This window comes from Malus domestica, chromosome 01, assembly GCF_042453785.1.
Source record: "Malus domestica chromosome 01, GDT2T_hap1".
NCBI classification, from domain to species: Eukaryota; Viridiplantae; Streptophyta; class Magnoliopsida; order Rosales; family Rosaceae; genus Malus; species Malus domestica.
Genome location: NC_091661.1, coordinates 31,477,667 through 31,499,221, shown reverse-complemented (window position 1 = coordinate 31,499,221; position 21,555 = coordinate 31,477,667). Strand labels below are relative to the sequence as shown.

The 21,555-nt window shown below is 36.9% G+C and overlaps 6 protein-coding genes across 11 annotated transcripts; 5 read left to right on the top strand and 1 right to left on the bottom strand.

The window, feature by feature from the left end:
- The first annotated feature begins 2,136 nt into the window (after positions 1-2,136).
- LOC114826492 (uncharacterized) lies at positions 2,137-3,484 on the top strand. The gene is made up of 4 exons (XM_070814194.1): positions 2,137-2,344; positions 2,522-2,590; positions 2,757-2,953; positions 3,083-3,484. Exons 1-4 carry the CDS (start codon positions 2,137-2,139, stop codon positions 3,482-3,484), a joined length of 876 nt encoding a protein of 291 aa, XP_070670295.1.
- Positions 3,485-4,350: 866 nt separating this feature from the next.
- On the top strand, positions 4,351-7,706 carry LOC103406590 (cyclic nucleotide-gated ion channel 1-like). Of its 2 annotated transcripts, none has more exons than XM_029104743.2 (9): positions 4,351-4,452; positions 4,527-4,652; positions 4,806-4,883; positions 5,021-5,468; positions 5,595-5,813; positions 6,117-6,406; positions 6,504-6,618; positions 6,744-7,001; positions 7,135-7,706. In XM_029104743.2, exons 2-9 carry the CDS (start codon positions 4,588-4,590, stop codon positions 7,486-7,488), a joined length of 1,827 nt encoding a protein of 608 aa, XP_028960576.1. In that variant the 5' UTR covers positions 4,351-4,452; positions 4,527-4,587; the 3' UTR covers positions 7,489-7,706. The 2 variants fall into 2 exon arrangements, with proteins under 2 accessions (XP_028960576.1, XP_008343800.1); XM_008345578.4 differs by having other exon boundaries at positions 4,803-4,883.
- Positions 7,707-9,044: 1,338 nt separating this feature from the next.
- Positions 9,045-13,122, bottom strand: LOC103406591 (RNA-binding protein 2-like). Its single transcript, XM_008345580.4, has 7 exons — positions 12,685-13,122; positions 11,489-11,610; positions 11,164-11,401; positions 11,004-11,065; positions 10,848-10,929; positions 9,596-9,716; positions 9,045-9,485 (listed from the first exon to the last, which is right to left on the bottom strand). The coding sequence occupies exons 1-6, from the start codon at positions 12,776-12,778 to the stop codon at positions 9,613-9,615; spliced, it is 702 nt and encodes a 233-aa protein (XP_008343802.1). The 5' UTR covers positions 12,779-13,122; the 3' UTR covers positions 9,045-9,485; positions 9,596-9,612.
- Positions 13,123-14,431: 1,309 nt separating this feature from the next.
- On the top strand, positions 14,432-15,429 carry LOC103406588 (protein yippee-like At4g27740). The gene is made up of 3 exons (XM_008345577.4): positions 14,432-14,494; positions 14,609-14,705; positions 14,971-15,429. Exons 2-3 carry the CDS (start codon positions 14,613-14,615, stop codon positions 15,193-15,195), a joined length of 318 nt encoding a protein of 105 aa, XP_008343799.1. The 5' UTR covers positions 14,432-14,494; positions 14,609-14,612; the 3' UTR covers positions 15,196-15,429.
- Positions 15,430-16,810: 1,381 nt separating this feature from the next.
- LOC103406587 (protein yippee-like At4g27745) lies at positions 16,811-18,850 on the top strand. 4 transcript variants are annotated; one of them, XM_008345573.4, is made up of 4 exons: positions 16,811-16,940; positions 17,436-17,465; positions 17,586-17,719; positions 18,360-18,850. In XM_008345573.4, the coding sequence occupies exons 3-4, from the start codon at positions 17,627-17,629 to the stop codon at positions 18,585-18,587; spliced, it is 321 nt and encodes a 106-aa protein (XP_008343795.1). In that variant the 5' UTR covers positions 16,811-16,940; positions 17,436-17,465; positions 17,586-17,626; the 3' UTR covers positions 18,588-18,850. The 4 variants fall into 4 exon arrangements, with proteins under 4 accessions (XP_008343795.1, XP_008343796.1, XP_008343798.1 ...); XM_008345574.4 differs by lacking the exon at positions 16,811-16,940 and adding an exon at positions 17,005-17,133; XM_008345576.4 differs by lacking the exon at positions 16,811-16,940 and adding an exon at positions 17,169-17,279.
- A 300-nt stretch (positions 18,851-19,150) lies between these two features.
- LOC139187453 (uncharacterized) lies at positions 19,151-20,629 on the top strand. 2 transcript variants are annotated; one of them, XM_070820904.1, is made up of 4 exons: positions 19,151-19,281; positions 19,567-19,664; positions 19,792-20,228; positions 20,351-20,629. In XM_070820904.1, the coding sequence occupies exons 2-4, from the start codon at positions 19,627-19,629 to the stop codon at positions 20,455-20,457; spliced, it is 582 nt and encodes a 193-aa protein (XP_070677005.1). In that variant the 5' UTR covers positions 19,151-19,281; positions 19,567-19,626; the 3' UTR covers positions 20,458-20,629. The 2 variants fall into 2 exon arrangements, with proteins under 2 accessions (XP_070677005.1, XP_070677006.1); XM_070820905.1 differs by lacking the exon at positions 19,151-19,281 and having other exon boundaries at positions 19,481-19,664.
- Positions 20,630-21,555: the final 926 nt, after the last annotated feature.

The following is a 21,555-nucleotide window of genomic DNA, read 5'->3' as shown; positions in this document are numbered from 1 at the left end:
CCATCACGGAATTAAAAACCGTTGTAGATTATTCACTTTTAACAACGGGCCGGAATCTAACCGTGGTGGATTAATGTTATCTACCACGAGCGACACTTGACCGTGGTAATTGAATAGTTTCTACCACGAGTTGTTGATGCCCGTGATGGAATTGACGTGGTAAATATGCTGTTATGTACTAGTGTCTGTCTATATATCTCTCTCGGTTCTCTTCCCTCTGATGCAACCAGCACACACACTACAACCATCACACCACCATTGCTGCCACCAGGACCCTTTCCTTTTCTCCTTCACATCCCACTCTCACTCATTCTCATCCCTCGACACTGTGCAGTCACGGTGTAGTGACTCCGACGAGATCTCAAACCCAGTGCCGGCTTTGGAGGAGTCTGATAGGTTCCTTTGCATAGGGTCCCAAAATTTGAGGGGCCCCCAGAATAATTTTATATTAAATGTAGTTATATAAAAATATCATATAAAAATCTAACCAACACAATAGATATAATATATATAATAGGAGTAGGCCCACAATACTACTGGCTACATGCCTATAATCCCACACACCCATCAATTCCTTATGAAATTATATATTTTATAAAACTATATCTCACTTTTTTCCTTATTTTTCACGCTAAAGTCTAATCAGAGACTTAAGAGTCTTTTTTTTTTCCTTTGACGCCTCATCCCTCCCATTGCATCCGAGTTCTCTCTCCACTGCTTTTTCCCCCCACAAACCACTAAACCCTAGTTCATAATTTCATCCAATTGAATAGAAATTTTCAAATTACGAAGACAGTTCAAGTGATCAAAATGATGCAGACTTCGATTAAAGTAAGTAATTTATAAATTTAAGTATATGAAGTTGAAATTTGAAAATTTAGGTATTTCTCATCTATAATGAATTTTTTTCTTGTATACTTTTCAGGGCAAAACTCATAGAAATTAATCAAGTAATCATCACAACAAGAGGGAGCAATCGCAAAAAATACTAGACGCACACACATTGCGGACTATCAGGTTTTATTGTTCATACTTATTATAATTTAATTGTGATCTTGTTTGAGATATAAAAGATGACACTTACTAGAAAATATTCATCTGGCTACTTGAAGCATCAAAGAAAAAGAAGGGTTGAACAGTTGACTCAGTCTAAAAAATGAGCTATTGATAGGTTTTTTGTTAAAGAAAAAGAACCACAAAGTTCGGTGGATGATTTAGTTAATGAACAACACATTGACAATGAGAAATTAGTTGATGATTTGGGCCATGATGAAATTGATGACATTCTTGAAGAGATTGATAATTATGATGATGCTCATAATGTCTTCACTGGACAACCGAGTGAGTCCATTCCCTCGAACGTTTATGATCCTCAAATTTGGGATAGTCTTGATCCCAAATGGATTGATTTGTTAGTAGAAAAAGATCCTGTAAGAGATCTATCAATTGAGAAAGGTCCTAAAGATCAGTTTAATAGGCGTTTTAATGCAGCCTTTTACATTTGATACTTGTCCAATAGAGAGAAACATGATAGAGATTGGCTAGTGCATTCAAAAGATATTGATAAAGTGTTCTGTTTTTGTTGCAAATTGTTTAAGAAAGGGCATCTCAAAGGTCAATTAGCAAATGAGGGCTACAAAGATTGGACACATCTCAGTGTGAGGCTTAAAGAGCATGAAATCAGTTCTGATCACATCTCGAACATGACCACTTGGATTGATTTGCGTCTTTGATTGGAAAAAAAATGAAACAATTGACAAAGATGTGCAGAACCAAATCAAGAAAGAAAAAGGGCATTGGAGGGAGTTACTACGAATGTTGATTTCCATTGTGAAATATCTAGCTAAATAGACTTTGGCATTTCGTGGAACAAACGATACGCTTTATGAAGAAAGCAATGGAAATTTTATGGGCCTTGTTCAAATGATGGCTGAATCTGATCCACCGATAAAGAAACATCTTCAACGTTTTCAAAAAAATGAGATTCGTTACCATTATCTTAGTCATACCATCCAGAATGAATTGATATTGTTGATATTTTGTGAAATCAAAGCTGCAATCATTCAGAAAATAAAAGAAGCTAAATATTTTACTGTGATACTTGATTGTACTCCTAATATTAGCCACCAAGAACAGATGACTTTGATCTTAAGACGTGTGGATGTGAATAGTACTCCAGTAAAAGTAGAAGAATATTTTTTGCAGTATCTGAATGTGAATAACACATCTGGACAAGGATTGTTTGAAGAGTTACAGAATCTATTAAAAGCTTTTGATCTTGATATTGATGATGTGAGAGGGCAAGGATATGATAATGGATCAAATATGAAAGGGAGACACCAAGGTTTACAGAAGAGGCTTTTGGATATAAATCATAGGGCAATGTATACTCCATGCGGTTGCCATAGTCTCAACTTAACTCTTTGTGATATGGCAAACTCTTGTGGCAAAACTAAAGACTTTTTTTGGAACAGTACAACGTATTTATAGCTTGTTCGCTAATTCTACAAAACGATGGCAGATTCTGAAAGAAAATATAAAATGAATGACTCTCAAATCATTGTTGGCCACACGATGGGAAAGCCATGTTGTGAGTGTTAAAACAATTCAATCATAACCTGTACAAATAAAAAAAACTTTACTCCAACTAGCAGAAAGTGACAATAACTTAGTAACAAGAGGTGCAACTAAATCTTTGGCAACAAATGAAATTGGGAATTTTGAATTTTTATTGGGCATGACTATTTGGTACGAAGTATTGGCTGCTATTAATGAGGTTAGCAAAGACTTGCAATCTAAAGACATATGTATTAATGTTGCTATAGAACAAGTGCAGGGATTGATTGCTTATTTTGAAAAGTATAGAGAAACTGGGTTTGCAGAGGACATGATTAATGCTAAAAAACTTGCTATTGAAATGGAAATTGATTCCGTGTTTCCGGAAAAGCGTCAAGTTCGTAGAAAGAGACACTTTGATGAGAGTGATGACGAATCATCCTAATCAACTGAACAATCAGCGGATGAATCTTTTAGGGTTCATTACTTCTTATATATAATAGATCAAGCTATTGGTTCATTGAAGAGAAGATTTGAAGAATATCAAGCATATGATGATATATTTGGGTTTTTGTTCATTTCAGAAAGGTTGAATTCGATGGACAATGATAAATTGAAAGATTGTTGTGACCGCCTTCAAAACTTTCTCAAGAAATGTGAGTTCTTTGATGTTGATGGGGATGCATTATTTGTAGAGTTGAAGCTTTTACAAGAGCCTTTGCCGAAAGAAATGAAGACATCAATTGACATATTGAACTATTTGAAGAGGATGCGCGACTGCAAGCACTGCGTACAGAATTTGGTTGACTGTACTTGTTACCGTTGCATCTGTGGAAAGAAGTTTCTCAAAGTTAAAGTTATTAAAATCATACTTGCGATCAACTATGTTGCAGGAAAGGTTAAATGGACTTGCTTTGATATCGATTGAAAGTGGTTTTTTACACAAAATTGATTATGAAGGTTTAATTGATGATTTTGCAGCAAAGAATGCACGAAGAAGCATCTTTAAGTGAAACTTCAATGCTAGACTTTTTAAAGTTTTGTTTATTTGGTTTCTTAGGATTGAACTAATTGTTGATTATTTAATAATATGGTTATTTTTGTACCTTTCTTTACATTTAATGATATTTAGAAACCGATGATTAGTTTGAGTTTTAAAGTTTGTTTCAATATTGCTTTTTAGCATCAATACTTTGTTCAATTAATTTTTTTTTTTTTTGGTTGTCTTAAGAAGAGCCTCTTTTATAAATTTGGCACAGGGCCCTGAAATCTCAGAGACGGCCCTGAAAAGAAGGGAGGAACAACTGGGTATCTCATGCAGCAATCATGGGAGATTAAATAAGCTGTATGGTTCTTGAGGAACTCTTTGTAGTAAATTTTCATAAATAGTGTCGTAAGTTTCATAAACAGTATCGCAAGTTTTCATAAACAGTGTAGTAAATTTCATAAACAGTGTGGTAAGTTTCATAAACAGTGTACCGTGAGTCCGCGTGTCAGATTTTTTGTCATTTTTATTAAAATTATGTCTTTTTCATTAAAATGTAAGTTCTTTTGTCCTTTTTATTAAAATTCACGGGTTTTTCATTAAAATTTAAGTCTTTTTAATTAAATAAAGTTATAGCATGAATTTTTTATTAAAATAAACTTAGTTTAAACTCTTTTCATGAAAGTTCCCTTAATTTTTCCGCTAGTAGGTTTCCAGGATATAGTTGCCAGGTTGAAATAATATTAAACTAGATAACTGTAATCGGAAAGAACAAATTTATAAGCGGTAAATTTCTCCGAAACTTAATATTTTGATTGGACTTCATTACTTGTTTTCTTTAAAAGGGGACTCTTCGTTTGCTAATTTCCACTCTAAGAACGCTTCCCAATCTGAGGCCGCGTTGATTTGAGGTATTACTGGTCATGCATGGCCTAGAACGTAGTAGTTCGTAATTTTCATGAACTATATTGTTCCATCTTTGCAGGTATCAACTGTACCAGCAGAACTCTTGAGGTATACGTCGAGAAAGCTCCTTTGGGTTATACATGGATCCACTAAGCTCCTCTGAGATAACGATTTCCGTTGAGAGAGGGATAATTGAAAGTCCGAGGTTAGTTTCGTAAACCAGATATACAAATAAATCAATCTGCCATAAGCAAATATATTATGCTTACTGCTGAGGTTTATTAGTGAAATATTGAAATTTATTGTGTTTTTGTTCCTGGTTGGTAAACTTTGATGTTTCTTGTGTTCTGTCCAGTAGTGCAAATCCGAATCCTGCGGCAACTACAGGGGAGCGTGCAAACCCGATTCCTTTGGAAAAGTTGAATCCGACGAAGAGGTTAGTTTCGTAAACCAGATACACAAATAAATCACTGCCAATATGCAAATATATTATGCTTACTGCTTCGGGTTATTAGTGAAATATTGAAATTTATTGTGTTTTTGTTCCTGGCTGGTAAACTTTGATGTTTCTAGTGTTACGTCCCCTGTAAGAGAATGGGCAGAAAGGAGACAACCGAGAGAAGGGATTAAGGAAAGCTGGCGTTTTGGAAGAGAACGTGCAGAATGGATACAACGGAGAGTAGCGATTAAGGAAAGGTGGCGTTTTGGACCAACATTTAGAAGACTCTTAAATCCGAATGGGGAATTTTGTCAAGTTTGGAGTGCTGTGTTGATACTAATCTGTGGGTTTGCGGTATCAGTGGATCCTTTATTTTTATACATTCCTATAGTCAACATAGACATCAAGTGTACCAGATTGGACAGAAAGTTGAAAGTTACGGCTCTTTATTTGCGATTCCTCACAGATATCTTTTACGCATATGACATTATCTGGAATGTTCTTGAGGATCGTTTTAATCGTTGGAGGATTATTAAGCAATGGTTGCCAATTGTTGTTTTGGCTGTTGCTCCTGTTCCACAAGTCAGAGATCAACCTTTCCCTTTCTGAACTATATTAATTACTACTAACTAGGACCGATATTGATTCCTAATTGATTCAACATTGTCGTTTAATTGTTGGCTTAAGAATCCATTATGGTTTTTACAGGTTGTTATTCTCTCGTTCACAAAAATAATAAGGCTCCCGGGTTCTTATAGAATGATGGTGAACTCTCTTCTTGTGCTGCAATACGTGGTCCGGGTTGGACGCATTTATCAATTGCGTGAGCATATAACCCAAGACACTCCTATAAAATGGTTTAAGGGTGTTGGCAAATTCTGGATTCGTGGCGTTTTCATAATCTTTGAGTTCATTCTTGCTAGTCATGTAAGTCTTATTCCTTACTACTTTTTGAAGATACGATATTATCTACAAGGATAGGGGAGTGGACTAAATGGGCTAGCATAATAATGTGGTTCAAATTTGTCTTTAGCGAGAATCGAACATAAGACCTCTCACTTACAAGTGAAGAAGAATATCATTAAACCGTAGTACTAAATAACTATTCCTTACTACTTAATTAGTTTATTTTTATCATTCTATGAGTTTATTAACGTATTTTCTGACATAAATATGGTAGAACGTTTGTAAATTTTCATGCAGCTTCTAACGTCATTTTCATCCCTTTAGGTTTTCGGAGCTCTTTGGTACTTTCTTTCATTTCAACGATTGATGGATTGCTGGAAGTATGCTTGTCGAAATGAAAATGGTTGTGAACTTGGAGGTTTTTATTGTGAGGACAAGGATACATTCATGAGAAATGTCACGCTTCTAAATAATCTATGTCATGCAAATCCACCAACCGCAACGTCTTTTGATTTCGGTATATTTCTTGATGCCATTCAATCTGGTATCTTGAGCTCAACAGATTTTCCACAGAAATTCTTGCACTGTTTTTGGTGGGGCTTACGAAATTTAAGGTTCGTTCTTCATTATTGCTATTATTATTTTCCAAAGAGAAGTGATATGACTTGCTTGAGCTCAATGAATTTAGGGTTTTCTGTTTCTTTTTTGCAGCTCTTTTGGGCAAAATCTCCAGACTAGCAGCTATGCATGGGAAGACCTCTTTGCGATTCTTATTAATGTTATCGGCATGCTATTCGTTTTGATATATCTCAATGCAATTGTGCAGGTTGGTACTCACTACCGAGTCTTCGAATAAAAGTTCCAATTGAACAAAACCTTTCAAGTTGGCAAAGAAAGTTAATTTATTAATTTTTGTATAGAAAATACTAAAACCAACATGTTGTGGAACAGATGCATGCCCAGTCGACAGCTGAATTATCAAAGGAGAACAGAAAGTTGAGGGAAATGAGGAATAAGAGAAATCCTCAGATAGCATCATGGTTAGATGAGAATGGCCTCCCTTTGGATTTGAAAGAAAGGATCATGACATGTGCATTAAACGAATTGAAAGCGGATAAAGACATCAACATAATAACTATCAACGATATTCTTCCCTGGAAAGATAGGGTTAATATCAAGCGCCGTCTCTGCCTAGATACACTAAAAAGAGTAAGATTTTGTATTAAAAATGGTAACCTATGCTTGAATGCTCACGGCCATAGCAGGCCTAGTTCAATTCTGGACAATACATTTTCGTTGGACTTGCTCTTTATATTTCTCGTATACTTGTGTCTTCCTCTAGGCTACGGAGCTTCATAATATGAAAGAAAAGGAGTTTGAAGCATTCTGTGATTATCTTAAGCCCGTGATTCTTGAGGCGAACACCTATATTGATCCAAAGGGGGAACAATTTGAAGAGATATTACTCATCACGCAAGGGACAGTGATGACCTGCACACCTACAAGTAACCGGTTATTTCATAAAGGTGATTTTTACAGAGAAGAACTTGTTCGAGCACGGGCATTCTATGAAGGGACGACCTCTCGCTCTACCAAGAGTGTTATGTGCTGCACAAAAGTCGAAGGGTTTACGCTTACGATCAAGGACATGAAAAGAGGCATTGAAATAATAAGAGAACAGAAACTACACCGTTGAAGTTGTTTTGGTTTCCTAGCCGTTAGGGTTGGGTTTCCTAGTTTCTATGGCTTGTTTCAAGTAGTGGTTCAAGTTGTTTAGTTTGTTTCCAACTTTAGTCGTGTACCACGTAATTAGGGTTGTTAAAATGTGAGCTGTACTTTCAACTTTCAGTTCTTTGTAAGGCTGTTTAACGCCATTGTTGCTCTTGAATTCATTAATAGAAATTCTTCCAACTATTGAGTGCAAATCAAACATTTATCTACTAGTTTTATCAAGTGTTCATTCTCGATTCTAACATCTGGTATTAGAGCCCCATCACGGGGCCTGATCAAAGCATGTAACTCAGGAGCTAGTTTTATCGTTCAGCAGCCACACATGGCCTGAAAGCAGCTTTATGCAACCTGCAATCCCAAAGTTTGATGGTGTTCATGGAGAATTTCTTGCGCTTCAAGGAATATTGGGGCTTGGTGAAGAGTGAAGGCTGGGATCTTTGCAGCAGCAGAAGGGACGAATCTCATTGATGCACAGAGGAAGACAACAATTGATGATCAAACAAAATTGGGGAACAACTCGAGCTTGGCTGTGCTAGGGAAAGGGAATGTTGTCATGGAAGTCAATGTAATCATTGGGGTGTTTTATGTACCAGATTTAAAGAACAATTTACTTTGTATTGGCAGCTGCAAGAAAAGGGTCTTGCAATTGTCAAACAACATGGCAAGTGCAAGATTTACCATCCTGAGAGGGGTTTGATCATGGGGACGGCAATTGCAGCAAACAGAAAGTTCATTATTTTGCTCGTTCAAAACCACAAGAGCAAAGGTGCCTCAATTCTCTTACAGAAGACCAACCCCAACTTTGGCAGTTCCCGCAGCGGTGAAGCAAAAGCAATGCTTAATGAATCCGTGGAAAAAGATCACGATTGTCGTTCTTTTCTCTGTCTTCAACATTTATTAGCCGATGACAAGATAGGACCTTGTGGAAATGCAAGAAAATATGAAACCATAAATTTCCAACTGGATAATGCCTAGACTACAATGAACGCGTGCTACCATGCCAATGAGTCATTGACTCTCACTCTACAGAGTTAAAGGGTATGCCATTGAGTCATTGACTCTCACTCTCACTCTAGGCATGCTACGGGGAGGAGGACCGGAAGTTCGGTGCAGTGTGCTCAACTTGCACCGAACTTCCTCGTCCTCCCCGGAGATTATTAGAATATCACCCCATGAAAAGGGAAGAGAAACAAAATAGGAGAGTATGATGTTAGTAAAAGAATCAAGCCCTAATATGCACCTAATTACAGTAGCTGCCTCCCCAGTAGTGTAGGAAAGTGAAATCCAAAAACATCCCTTACGACAAATCTTCCGATATCATGTTAATTCTTCGATTCTAGGGTAGACTCTAGTACATCACAATCGAATCATGTTAGGATTAGGTCCATCTACAATTCAACCCAAACCCAGTCAAAAAACTTGAAAACCAAAAGCAAGAATGCTTCCATGCAGCGATAATTTGGTACATAGTGTACTGACTCTTACGACAAACAAAATTCATGACATCTTTGAGAAAAAAAATGAGCAACAACACAGAAAAAGCCAGTTATTTTCAATATAAAACGAGACCTACAACAGTTACCACAAAAGCCAGTTACTGTCAATACAAAACGAAACCTACAACAGTCACCGCACTTCATCACCGAATAAATATCAAACCTAGACCCTAATCCCAGAGCATATGCAAATGCAAGGAGACTTCAACATGTTCAACTTATTTAAGTTTACATTTTCTAGCAAACGCATGGCAAAATATCCGTAAGTAATCATACTGGTAACGAAACGGAACAGTTCAAATCAAAGTAAAAGAAATAAAGTCTGCAGGTGTCTAAACAGAAAAGCACTCTAGAATTAGAGGGAACCACCCAAGCGAGTTGGTCCTAACTATGCGCCTTTAATTCTCGAAACTGCAAGTTTGCTGTATCGCCCCTCATTATCACAACCTCCCGAATCAAGCAAGTCCTACAGAGAAGAGTCGTTCGACGGTTTAGCGTGATTTTTTTAGTTTTAACTCAGCACCTAACGGCCATGAATAATAAACGGTTGCACCGATCGAAAATTGTGTGAATCACCTGAAAAACCGCATAATTCAACGCTTCCCTCGGTGCCCACCACCTGACCTCGCACCAGGATAGCGAGCGAATTGCAACCTTAAATTGACCGAGTCACGGTCATGCTCATCGAATTTATAACCTGCAAAATCGAGCTTGACCATTTACGCTGTAACAACTGGGTACGTTCTCAATGCCGATTGAGGGCATCAGCAGATAGATGAGATAAAGACGTTAAACCGTTATCTTAAATATTTAACACCCATCACTTTTCAACACACCTAAGTCGCAAACCTGGGTTCGCCACACGCCCTAGATTGACAGAATGGTAAAAATGGGTCTCCCCTCATTCCAAAAATGAAGGTGATGAGCTTTCTCTCTTGACATAAAGTATACAATACCGCTAGGGAAACCTCATAATGAGATTTCATCTAACAGGAACAAAAGACAAAAGTGTAGGCTAAAACATGAGATAACTATACTGAGAGCACCACTGTCCCCAGCACTACTCATAGACTGGAATTACAAGAGTGGCCAAACAAAAATTCTCATCAGTCTTGCAGTCCTACTTGACTAATTAAGGGAAAAATCACGTCCCGAGAAACCAACCAGATTCAAGGCCTTCATAGAACCTTGGAAGATAACAAATGAACCATGAAGGCAATCCCTTCCAGTGTTTGGAACAATTTAACAAGTTTGGTTTGTGGTGTCCTGGTACTGGATGACTTTGCTGACCATGCAACTTCTAACTTAAAGTCACGGGTGAAACCAAGACCTATGGGCAGCGGTAATCTGTGCTCACCTCGTAAATCCAATAAAAATGGCCCAAAAATCACGTCGTCTTTAAAAAACGTAGTCCCACACCTTGAATTGTGAATTATCTCACTTTAAACAGAAAATAAATGCCACAAAACTAAGGGTTTGGGAATCTTTGAAGTGGTTGAAAGTAGCTTTGGAAGTTAAAAGGGGTTTAAAGTCACAAATCCTGTGTACAAAGTTTCCATATGAATTGAAGCAAAGCAATCTTGTCTGCCCATTCTACTATACATTTGTAAACTTTGGTAACGTATTGGCTCTTTTGGTTAATTACATAGAACTGCCAAACAACAATCCATACTATTGGTGCAAATCCTTTTTATCATTTGCCAATCCATCTTCTTGTGAAGTGGAGAATTTTTTTTAGGAAATGCATCTCCTCCAACAATGGCATAAGAAAAAGCAACAAAACTATGGTGCTATAATTTCAACAAATTAAATAAAAAATTAAGCTTACCTTGCAATGCATCCATAGCAGTTGCTGCATGGGCCGGACTCAAAAAATCAACAAAACAAAGTATCAGCGGATCTCCTCCAGGCTGCACAGGTTAATTATTTGTGAATCCATCAATCACTAACAATTAAATCTATTCCTTGCAAAAGATAAACTCACATGTCTCGATTCCTTGCTCACGAGTCTCACTTCCTTGTAGCCAACGAAAGGCCTAAAGATATCTATGAAACCAAGTGAAGGGAAAACTCTAAAAAGGTAAAGTGCAAGTAATGATAAAAAGAGAAATAAAACTGCAACCCCTAAAAAAATTAAAGGATACGAGCTACTTCACGTCTAGTACAGTTGGGAGGCAATCCCTCCACAAATAGCGTACTGGTAGCACCAGGAGGAAGGGGAGCGTCAGGCCGTCCACTTCCCATTCCTAAGACCCTATCTTTAACAGGTGCCCCTGGGTCAACACCCCCAATTCCCATCATGCGTGGATCATCAACAGCACGACCAGGTGGTCCCCCACTCATGTTTCTAGCAGACTGCCCTCCGCTATATGATGAAATTTGCTGAAACATTACATGTAACATTAGCCCCCAAAACTTAAAACATATGGTAAAAAATTGTGACGGTTCCAGAAAGAGAAAAGTAGGTACCGCACTGCGCAGGTAACGATCATACGACGCATTTATGGAGTCGGTATCTCTAATTGCTCGGATAGAACCTCTATCATCTTCTTGGGGATAATAGTTAGGGAGGTCATGACCACCCTGGGCATCTAAAAGATTAAGGATGTACTTCAGGATACCAAACGAGAAAATAAAGAAACAATGTTTGAAGGCATATGATTATAAACGCAGATGGTGACATAAAGCTATAAACAAGTGAATAATAAGTTAAACTGCTGACAACCTAACGACATCTCAATATATTGCATATGCTAACACGACCACTTGAATTTTCCTTTCGCATTTAATGATAGCACCTTAGTAGTTTATAGAGTAACTGTAGTGATCCTACATGGTAGCATATCTTCAAATAATTTCAATTAAAAAACTCATGTATAATACAATCTGTACACCTATCAAGGCTTACAGAACTCGGCATAAAAGGCTGATCCTTGAATCAAACCGGGCATTTATTAGAGCTGAAATAATTATTAACAGCCGCCGGGGATGTTGACACTTAACATAAACTGCTAACGAATATGATCTAGGAGCCGGGACCAGCCAGCACGTTGCTTGCTGATATTACCAACAAACGGTGTCCAAAATATATAGACTACCCCTCCTCATGAATGCGTACAACAGATCGAAAAATCTTCAAAAATGTGCATAACAAGATTAGTAATACTCATTTTAACTCTCATATGCATGCTTTGAACAAGGTTTACACTCAAAATCGCGTAAATAACACCAAATAGAGCACAGAAAACTAACAAGAATACAAATTTATCATATAATCTAAGCAATTATATCTCAGAAATAACCATAGAAGCAACAAATATACATATCCGAAAATTGTAAAAATGCCTTAATAACCTAACCACGTAAATATCAAATAATGATTAAACCACATACAACATAGATCAAAAGATCCCAAATTTCAATTCCTCAGCCCAGTGAAAACCTAGTTCGACTACTTGGAAGTCAGCTTATTGAAATTCCCATTTTTTATTCACATTTCTTATCTTAGATTTTTCATTTTGTATTTGTACTTGAACAATTCTGCTTTCAGAGCAGCCAGTAAGAGACTAAAATCCCAAGAACCCTAATTTAATCAAGCATCAAACAAACGCAAAATGGAGAGAGGAAACCCAAAAAAGAACGGAAATTGGAGGAATTTAACATACCGTAATCGGAGCGAGGACGCTTTCCGACGACTGAATTCATCGTCGAGGCCGGCGGTTGTCGACCATCGCTGTACCTCCAATACGCGTCCGCCATGTTTGAGGCTTGTCGACCGTCACTAGCTGCTTGGTTTGTTGGCTCCACGGCGAGAGATATGAAGAGTGGAGAGAAAGGAAGAGCAGAGGAAGATGAACGCTTCTGGTTTTTCTCAGTAGAGAATGAGAGCAAGAGTGAGATGATAGGAGACCGGAGAGCGGGCAAAATTTTTTTTTTTTCTTTTCTTTCTTCTTCTTCTCACAGTACGGTGTAGATTTGTTAGATTAGATAATAAATTATAGCTCGTTTAGATATTTTTTAAAATAACTAAAAGCGTTTTTAGAAAAAATATTTTTGAATTTCAAAAGTATTTGAAGTATTTTCTACAATAAGCATTAGTTTGTGCTTCTTCTAAAAAGTACTTATATTTTTATATAGGATTTACTTATATTTTTCACAAAAAATATTTTTAATTATTTTAAAATCACATCCAAACGAACTCTTATCTTCAAACCTCTCTACTCTCGATTCCCCCCTTACTTGTCTTGTTCCTTTTTTATTTTCATATTCCTAAAAATGTTAAATCCAATGGTACAATCAATCACTAGACAAACTTTATTTGATGAGTCGCGTAAGTATAATATACTCTAATGATTTACGCAAGTGATATTCTGTCAAGGTAGGCGGTATTGTCTACTTCCATACGAGTAGGCAACATATCACATAAGTCTATATAGTACAATTCTGTCTAATTATCGTTGCTTATTGTATGCTAGTTCTTTGTATATTTTGGTGTTGCTTTTTTGTCTCAATGACTACGACTTAACACCAACACAAGTACTGTTGCTATTAGCTCTGAAGTAAAGTAGAGGAAAGTATTGTTGCTATCAGCTATATGAAGGAAAGTAGAGGAGTCCATGTAGTGCCTGCTAAGTTATTAATTGGTTATGTCTTTTAGGGGCTGTGTGGTAGGTTAGTTAGAATAGGTTGTAACAAATTAAAATGAGACAGGATTGTAAATGATAGGTTATGAATCCTCAATATGGTGGATTATCTAACCTATTATTATACATGGGTTACAAGTTATGTCTTACATGTCTCTGATAATTAAATTTTTTCTTTTAGACTCATTCCCATTCAGGCCACCAAACGGACTCTTATGGTGATGAAAACAATCGATTGTTGGAAGAACATTTGTTATGTATCAAAGTAATTGATTGTAATGTATAATGACACATTATTATGTCTCTCACTCCATCATAACTCAAAACGTTTTAACGTGCTATCTATACATTTTCAGCATAATATTGATATTATTGACTAGGTTAACCACTTGTCTAACAAAGGGTATGCTATCCACACACCAATTTTTACTTCTCACACACCTTTTGTTGATTTATATCCCTTGATTTTTTTCAATTTATCTGATCCAAAAGTCGAAAATTAAAAATGTATGTGAGAAATAAAAAAAATGTGTGAATATCACATCCCGTCTAACAATTATTTCTTACCAACTTGTCTAACAATTATATCTTACCAACCTGTCAAGTACTTTCCGTCTCGACGTAGATGATATGATTTCCATTATCCACTTAATAATAATATTTTTAGTACTTTTCATCATCACTAGCCTTGACTTTTCATCAACCTCATCCATATTTTCCAACTCCAAGTCTCCAATACTATTTCCAGTCAACTCTCCAAACTCTACAAATATGCCTCCCTCTCCTTATTATTCTTCAATCTTAGGAGCGGAGTTTCTTGACTCTCCTCCATGTATGAAGATTTCAATTCTTCTTTTTTCCATTTTTATCCTCCATCTGTATATGTATATATCTATATACTTTAGCAGGATCTGACTGTTATTTACTTGGTGTTGAAATCTTTCAGTTTAATGGCGGAATCCGGCGGCAACCCCTTCTTCAGCTGCAGAAGTTGCCGTAATCCTCTTGCTCTTCGTGACGACCTTATCTCCAAGAAATTTGTGGTGAAAACTGAAACACGAAAAATATATTATGTTCTCTTATTTTCGTTAATATTTAGGTTTGAGAACTAAAATCAGCAATGGTATCACACGGTGCTTGATCAATGTTGTTTTCTCTCCGGGCTTATTAGGATTTTGCTTAATTTATCTATAATTCTAGTGCTTCTTGAAATAAGCAGTTGGGAGTGCTTCATGATGGTGCTTCTCCATGAAGCACTTTTATGACCTAGAAGAACTTACAATTCGATTTTCGGATTTCGTTGTTTAGGGGAAAACTGGGCCGGCATATTTGTTCTCTCATGCAATGAACATCATTGTGGGGCAAAAGGAGGACAGGAAGCTCATATCAGGTGTTTTCTCAGTTGCTGACATCTATTGCAGCAACTGCGGTGAGGTCTTAGGTTGGAAGTACCTTCGAGCTTATGAGCCGACACAGATGTACAAGCAAGGGATGTTCATAATCGAGAGAGCAAAGATTTCTAAGCAGTACTAATAATCCCTCACGATGCATGACAAGATCAGGGTCGTGATCCCTTTGGTCTATAACTTCCGCCGTGTCACCCCATCACAACGCAGTACCTACTACCGACAATAATTCGATTTTCGAAGGACTACGATCATTTGTGGATAATGTGTACTTCTTCTTGTTGGTTCTCTGCATATGTTGCGCAGAAACTAATGTGTGTTATATTTCACATGCTTTATGCAATGGATGATTTAGCAATAAGATTAAGGTGAATAAGAGCAATGATAAAGATTGCATCAAAAGGAAAAGGAAAATCTTAAAGTTGGAAAGGGGGGATTTTCTGGTAATATATGGACTTCGGTTAATGGAAGCGAGTTTTAACAAAACATTCTGGTACTATTCACTTTTAACGAAAATGATATTTTTACTTAAAAAAGTTATTTATAGTACTACTTATTACTTACAACATCTTTTTGTTATTTTAATTAAAACTCAAAATTTTTAAATATTATTTCATTAGTTTTCCATAAATAAAATCCTCCATTGGTAATTAAAGTTCCTTGCTCTCCAACTTCTCTTATTTGCTCCCCGCATGTGGTTGAGTTTTGACCCGTGCAAGCCGAATTCAAAACTCCACTTGATGATAATAATTTATTTTTATGTTTAGCTTTCCGCGAATCCGTCTCTAGATACAAGGCTAAAAAAAAATCGGGAGCATTCTCGCTGGATTATCTTTATTAGGATTTCGGGAATCATGTAATCATATCCGTTTATCATATATCGTGCGATCAGAAATTATTATAATTTTTTTATATAAATAATATCTAATAAAAACTAATTGCACAATATACAATGAACGAATGTGATTAGAGAATTTTTAGAATCCTCACTAGATATTCCTCCAAGAATCCTCTCTCCAAACAAAATATCTTTGAAGTAGTCCAACTATGTAACAAACGGTAGTTTTTTATATCAATTTGTCTTGTTACCATCAGAATGTATTTTCAACATTTCCCGCAAAATGTACCTTGTTAATATTATTGACTAGTTAAAACAGTGGTTAAATTATTGACACATAAAAATAATTATATAAAAGAAACACTAATGAAATGAGTTTGGAAACTTTGAGTTAAAATGAACATTACCATAAGTTTTTCATTAAAGTTCTCCTATATAAACAGAAATGTCAGGACACTAATGCTCCAGACATAAAAAAAAAACTCTCTTATTTTTCTTTCCATCAAGTTCTCGATCAAACATAAATAACTAAAATTTAACGGCTAAAATTCCCACACACAATAGAATTTTTGTAATTTGAGACATTGTCATATTGATGTTCATCTTTCACAGCATGGTACTATTCACACATTTTATTTTATATTTTCTACGTCGCTTTTAATTTTTGATCATCGAATTGAATAAATTAAAAATAATAAAAATGTTAACAGGATATGTAGAGGATAAAAAGAAATGTATAGACAGCATCCCTCATTTTATATAGTTCTCCCGCCCCTGGTATAGCAGTTGACACACTTGGGATAAACTAGGGGCCACATTGTACTACTGTGTTAACAGTAGCACAGCCCCGCTAAGCTTGCGCGTGTTGAGCCTCTCAATCGGAGCGCGCGTAACTCTGCTCTTTGTGACCCAACCAAGTCCATCCTACTCAAAATATTGCAGAAAACTCTCTCTCTCTCTCTATCTCTATCTCTCTCTCTCTCTCTCATAGAGTTTGTACGCAACCCTCAAGTCTCACAGCCCTCTGTTAAAAGGTTAGTGCTTTTCTTTTTCTTTTAATTTAATGCAATTTCTCTATCAATTTCCCGACTTTGATTGTACTGCTAATTGCTAGCAATCAATTGATTCAATTCTACAAGTAAAAGAACAAAGCAATTTCCCAACTCTCTCTGCTCTCATAAAAAAGTTTAATCATTTTTTAATCACAATTAGTGACTGGCTAAACAGGTCAGATCCTCATCCCTTCCGATTTTAATTCCTAATTAATTAATGGGTCTTCTTTTTTTTTTTAATTTTGTCATACCCCATGAATTTCACTTCAAAGACTCCAACTTTCCCTTTCCTATTCACCTGTTTAATCATTTTTAATCTGGGTTTGTTAATCTTAATCTTCTAAATGTTCTTGTTGCTTACCCTTAATTGCAAATCCTGTATCTTTCAAAACCCAATCATTCAATTTTCAAAATTTAATATTTTACTTTTGGAATCTTGCATGCTAATTTGGTTGGTAATCTTATCTTTGGTTGCAGGCTTCTGGGTCACTGTTGATCTTGTTGCTGGTAATTAAATTCATAATCTTTCTCTTAATCCATATTTTCGTGTTTTAATTTTAACAGATTTTTACTCTCCCGTGTGTAAGTTTTCTCTGTTTCTTTTGCTTTTCTCTGGTTGCCGAGCAGTGAGAGGTGTTTAGAGGTTCGAGCTGTGGACTTATTTGTTAATGGCGAATTTGGTAGGGCCTAGATTGTACAGCTGTTGTAATTGCAGAAACCATGTTTCCCTTCACGATGATATAATTTCCAAGGCTTTTCAGGTGAGGTTTCCACAATATTTATTGTTCACTTATTCTTCTTTGATTTTTTATTTGTTGAGAAAATAATATTTGAATTTTTGTGTCTCTGGACTTTTTACTAGTTCTTCCCAAATGATCATTGAGTTTTGTAGAACTTTAAACTGATTTGCATAGGGTTTCATGTGATTTCCGCACTCCTTTTTATCCACCTGCACACCTTCCTTTTTTTTTTTTTACTCAAGCTGTTGGATTGAATTGAGTAAAGGAGAACCAATGCATAGAAACAACAGTGCAGGAGGAGAAACGAGAGTCTGAAAATCACCGTCCTTTACACAAAGGGTAAATGTCATAGAAGAATTGAAATTGGGGTGTTGACTCTGTCTTTGTAGGTTCTCTGCTTTTTGTTCTTCGTTTTTCTTTGTCACTAATCATGAGGTTTCTTGGCTGTGAAGCCTGTGATCAATACTGAACTGAATGGACCAATGAACATCCGAAGATAACTTTCCATTTTTACATGAATCGAACACGTAGTTTGCTCTTTGTGCCAGATCTTGTAACATGAAAGTATTGCATCTAAAAATATCGGAATGTCTTGTTTCATTTCATATTTGGGTGTGAGAATAGGAAGTGGGGTCTAACGTTGTTTTCCAACATTTTATAGGGAAGACATGGCCGAGCTTTTCTGTTCTCCCATGCGATGAATGTCGTTGTTGGGGCAAAAGAAGACAGGCATCTCTTAACTGGTCTGCATACTGTTGCTGATATCCACTGTGGTGATTGCCGTGAGGTGTTGGGATGGAAGTATGAACGAGCTTATGAGGCATCGCAAAAGTACAAAGAAGGGAAGTTCATATTTGAGAAGTCAAAAATTGTGAAGGAAGATTGGTAGCAAAGGGTTCTGCCATTTGTTCCGATTGCTGTAATTAAGCTAAGTGTACCAATATGCAGTTCCTATATATGTAGTATTTGTGTTTGTACAGAAACTTGGCATTCCTTGACAATCTATCATTGTTTTGTGCGGTTTGATTCTTGCCGTCTGCTTTGTGCAAACGTTGTAGATGGAAATCATCAATCATCAAATTTATGTGTAAATAAACTATGGCATTTCTCAAGTATGCTATTTTCTTGTAATATATTCACTAATCAGTTCTATATGCTGCTTTAATGTGTGTGGAGAAAAGCAATATCCAGATTAGACCACGAAACACGCATATCCTCGCAGAAGCGAAGCAGATGCCCTCACTGTCTCATGCAAAACGTATGAGTCTGGTTGCTTCTCATCTTTCACGCAAGGCGTCTTATTTTCTGAGGTCGTAATGCTTCATTTGTGTCTAAAGATTATGTTTTTGTTGAAGTTCGTTGGTAAAACCGTTCAATTTATGGGCTCTCTCCGCAGGGAATCAAAACAAACACAACACAACCAAAAGGTGAAAACCAGCAGCAAAATGATTACTTTAAGACTGTCGATACAACATAGCATGTTGTATACAATGTCAATGTCAATAAGCGACACCAGATCTCAATGCAGGTCCACGTATTCCCATTGATAAGAGCTAATCTCGGAATCCTTAATTTTTCTGCTGGTAAGGTTGTAGGAAATAGTTGCCAGGTTGAAACAATAATAAACTGGAAACATTTTAAGAGCGTAAATTTCGCCGAAACTTACTTGATACTTTGATTGAACTTTACTTGTTTTTTATAAAACGAGACTGTTCGTTTGCAAATTTCCACTAAGAACGTTTCCCAATCTGAGGCGGCGTTGATTTGAGGTATTACTGGTGTTGTGCGCTTCAGTGCCGGGATTCATGCATGGACTAGAATGTTGTAGTTCGAAATTTTTCATGAAATATTTTGTTCCATCTTTGCAGGTACCAACTGTATCAACAGAACTTTGAGGTATACTTATAGAAAGCTCCTTTGGGTTATACATGAATCCCCGTGAGGAAGAGATCATTGAAATTCCGAGGTTAGTTTCGTAAACCAGATATACAAATAAATCAATCTGTGGCAAATAAATTATGCTTAGGTTTGTGAAATTTAATGTGTTTTTGTTCCTGATTGGTACCATTTCATGTTTCTTGTGTTCTGTTCAGTAGTCCAAACCGGAATCCTGCAGCAACTACTGGGCAGAGTTCTGCCGATATCGATTATGGAAAATATAGACCAAGTAATTCATCTAGCGAATTCTTTGCTGGGAATGATGTGTTTCTACTAATGTTGGGTTTAGCTGTCTCAGTGGATCCTTTATTCTTTTACATTCCTATACTCAACAAAGACATGAAGTGTATCAGATTGGACAAAAAGTTGACACCAGTGGTTCTTAGTTTGCTATTATTCACTTATATCTTTTACGTACTTGACATTATCTTTCAACTTCGAGCTATACACGAGGCTGTGAGACGTGAGGATCAGGCTGCGAGACGTGAGGATGGTATCGCTAAGGGGTGGAGCAGGAGTTATGTATTAGCTAAAAAAATTTGGGGGTCATGCCTCTTAATTGATAATTTTGGGTGTTGCTCCTATTCCACTTGTAAGAGACCGACCTTTCCCTTCCTGAACTATATTAATTACTACAAACTAGGACAGATGTTCCTAATGGATTCAACGTCGTCATTTAATTGTTGGTTTAAGAATGTATTACGGTTTTTGCAGGTATTTATTCGCTCTTTTGCAAAAATAATGAGGGGCTCGAGGTCTATGAGGATGTTTCTGAACTTCCTTCTTGTGCTGCAATACATGACCCGGGTTCTACGCTTTGATGATTTTCGTAAGAAACTCGAGAAGGATATAACCAAAACCAGTCTAGCAGCTATGCATGGGAAAACCTCCAGACTAGCAGCTATGCATGGGAAAACCTGTTTGCAGTTTTTATATCTGTTATCGGCATGCTATCCGTTTTGATATATCTCAAAGCAAATTTGCAGGTTGGTACTGGCTACCAAGTCTTCGTATAAGCATTTGTATCATCAAAAAAGTAACATGCTTGAATGCTGCGTCTTCTTCTAGGTTTGGATGCTTCAAAATGTGAGTGAGAAAGAGTTTGTAAGTGTTCTGCGAGTATCTTAAGCCCGTGATTTATAAGACGGACAACTTTATTGTTCGAAAGGGGGAATCATTTGATAAGATGTTTTTCATCACTCAAGACTACAAGTGATGATGGAAGGGGTTCTTCAAGCGCTGGTAATACCGTTAGCGATGGGTGCTTTCAGTAAGGAATTTTATGGAGAAGAACTTCTCCAAGCTTGGGCATCAATTGAAAGGACCTTCTTTCGCTTGACCAAAAATGCAAGGTGCTGCACAGAAGTTGAAGGATTTACGCTTACGATCAAGGACATGGAAAGAAGCAGAGAAAAAAATACGAGGAGAGAATTGAGCTACATGAATGAAGGACGAATGAGTTATAAGTTAGGGTGCGTTTGGTACGCAGACGGAACGGAACGGAACGGAACAGGACGGGACGGGACGGGACGGAACGGAACGGGACGGGACGGAACGAAGGTGTAATTTTTGAAAAAGACATGGGGTATATTTGTCTTAAAATGGTAAAACATTGCGTTCCACAAACGTGGAACAAACCCGTTCCAGGGGGGAGGTGGAACGCAAAAACACTCAAAATCTGTCCCGTGGAACAGCCCGTTCCATCCATTTTTGGCGCACCAAACGCGGGACGGAACGCCTCGTCCCGTCCCGTCCCACGTACCATGCACAAATAATTGTATTAATTTATTTGGGCAAATTTGTAACAGTTTTTGCAAGACAATACACAAAAAGTTACCTATAAGGTAGAATTTCTGCAGTGTATCAGATCAGAGTCAACAAATTGAGTCACCTTTCTTCTTCAATAGTAAAAAAGAAAC

Bases quoted from the DNA above. Each gene is read 5' to 3' on its own strand.
- LOC114826492 (XM_070814194.1), top strand. From the start codon at position 2,137: ATGACTTTGATCTTAAGACGTGTGGATGTGAATAGTACTCCAGTAAAA. The intron at 2,345-2,521 runs GTTTACAGAAGA...AAACGATGGCAG, and splicing joins TATGAAAGGGAGACACCAAG to ATTCTGAAAGAAAATATAAA. The intron at 2,591-2,756 runs GTGAGTGTTAAA...TTTGGTACGAAG, and splicing joins CACGATGGGAAAGCCATGTT to TATTGGCTGCTATTAATGAG.
- LOC103406590 (XM_008345578.4), top strand. From the start codon at position 4,588: ATGGATCCACTAAGCTCCTCTGAGATAACGATTTCCGTTGAGAGAGGG. The intron at 6,407-6,503 runs GTTCGTTCTTCA...TCTTTTTTGCAG, and splicing joins TGGGGCTTACGAAATTTAAG to CTCTTTTGGGCAAAATCTCC. The intron at 7,002-7,134 runs GTAAGATTTTGT...GTCTTCCTCTAG, and splicing joins GCCTAGATACACTAAAAAGA to GCTACGGAGCTTCATAATAT.
- LOC103406591 (XM_008345580.4), bottom strand. From the start codon at position 12,778: ATGGCGGACGCGTATTGGAGGTACAGCGATGGTCGACAACCGCCGGCC. The intron at 11,611-12,684 runs GTATGTTAAATT...TTAATCTTTTAG, and splicing joins GCGTCCTCGCTCCGATTACG to ATGCCCAGGGTGGTCATGAC. The intron at 11,402-11,488 runs GTACCTACTTTT...GTAATGTTTCAG, and splicing joins ATCGTTACCTGCGCAGTGCG to CAAATTTCATCATATAGCGG.
- LOC103406588 (XM_008345577.4), top strand. From the start codon at position 14,613: ATGGCGGAATCCGGCGGCAACCCCTTCTTCAGCTGCAGAAGTTGCCGT. The intron at 14,706-14,970 runs GTGAAAACTGAA...TTCGTTGTTTAG, and splicing joins TTATCTCCAAGAAATTTGTG to GGGAAAACTGGGCCGGCATA.
- LOC103406587 (XM_008345573.4), top strand. From the start codon at position 17,627: ATGGCGAATTTGGTAGGGCCTAGATTGTACAGCTGTTGTAATTGCAGA. The intron at 17,720-18,359 runs GTGAGGTTTCCA...AACATTTTATAG, and splicing joins TAATTTCCAAGGCTTTTCAG to GGAAGACATGGCCGAGCTTT.
- LOC139187453 (XM_070820904.1), top strand. From the start codon at position 19,627: ATGAATCCCCGTGAGGAAGAGATCATTGAAATTCCGAG. The intron at 19,665-19,791 runs GTTAGTTTCGTA...TGTTCTGTTCAG, and splicing joins GAGATCATTGAAATTCCGAG to TAGTCCAAACCGGAATCCTG. The intron at 20,229-20,350 runs GTAAGAGACCGA...CGGTTTTTGCAG, and splicing joins GTGTTGCTCCTATTCCACTT to GTATTTATTCGCTCTTTTGC.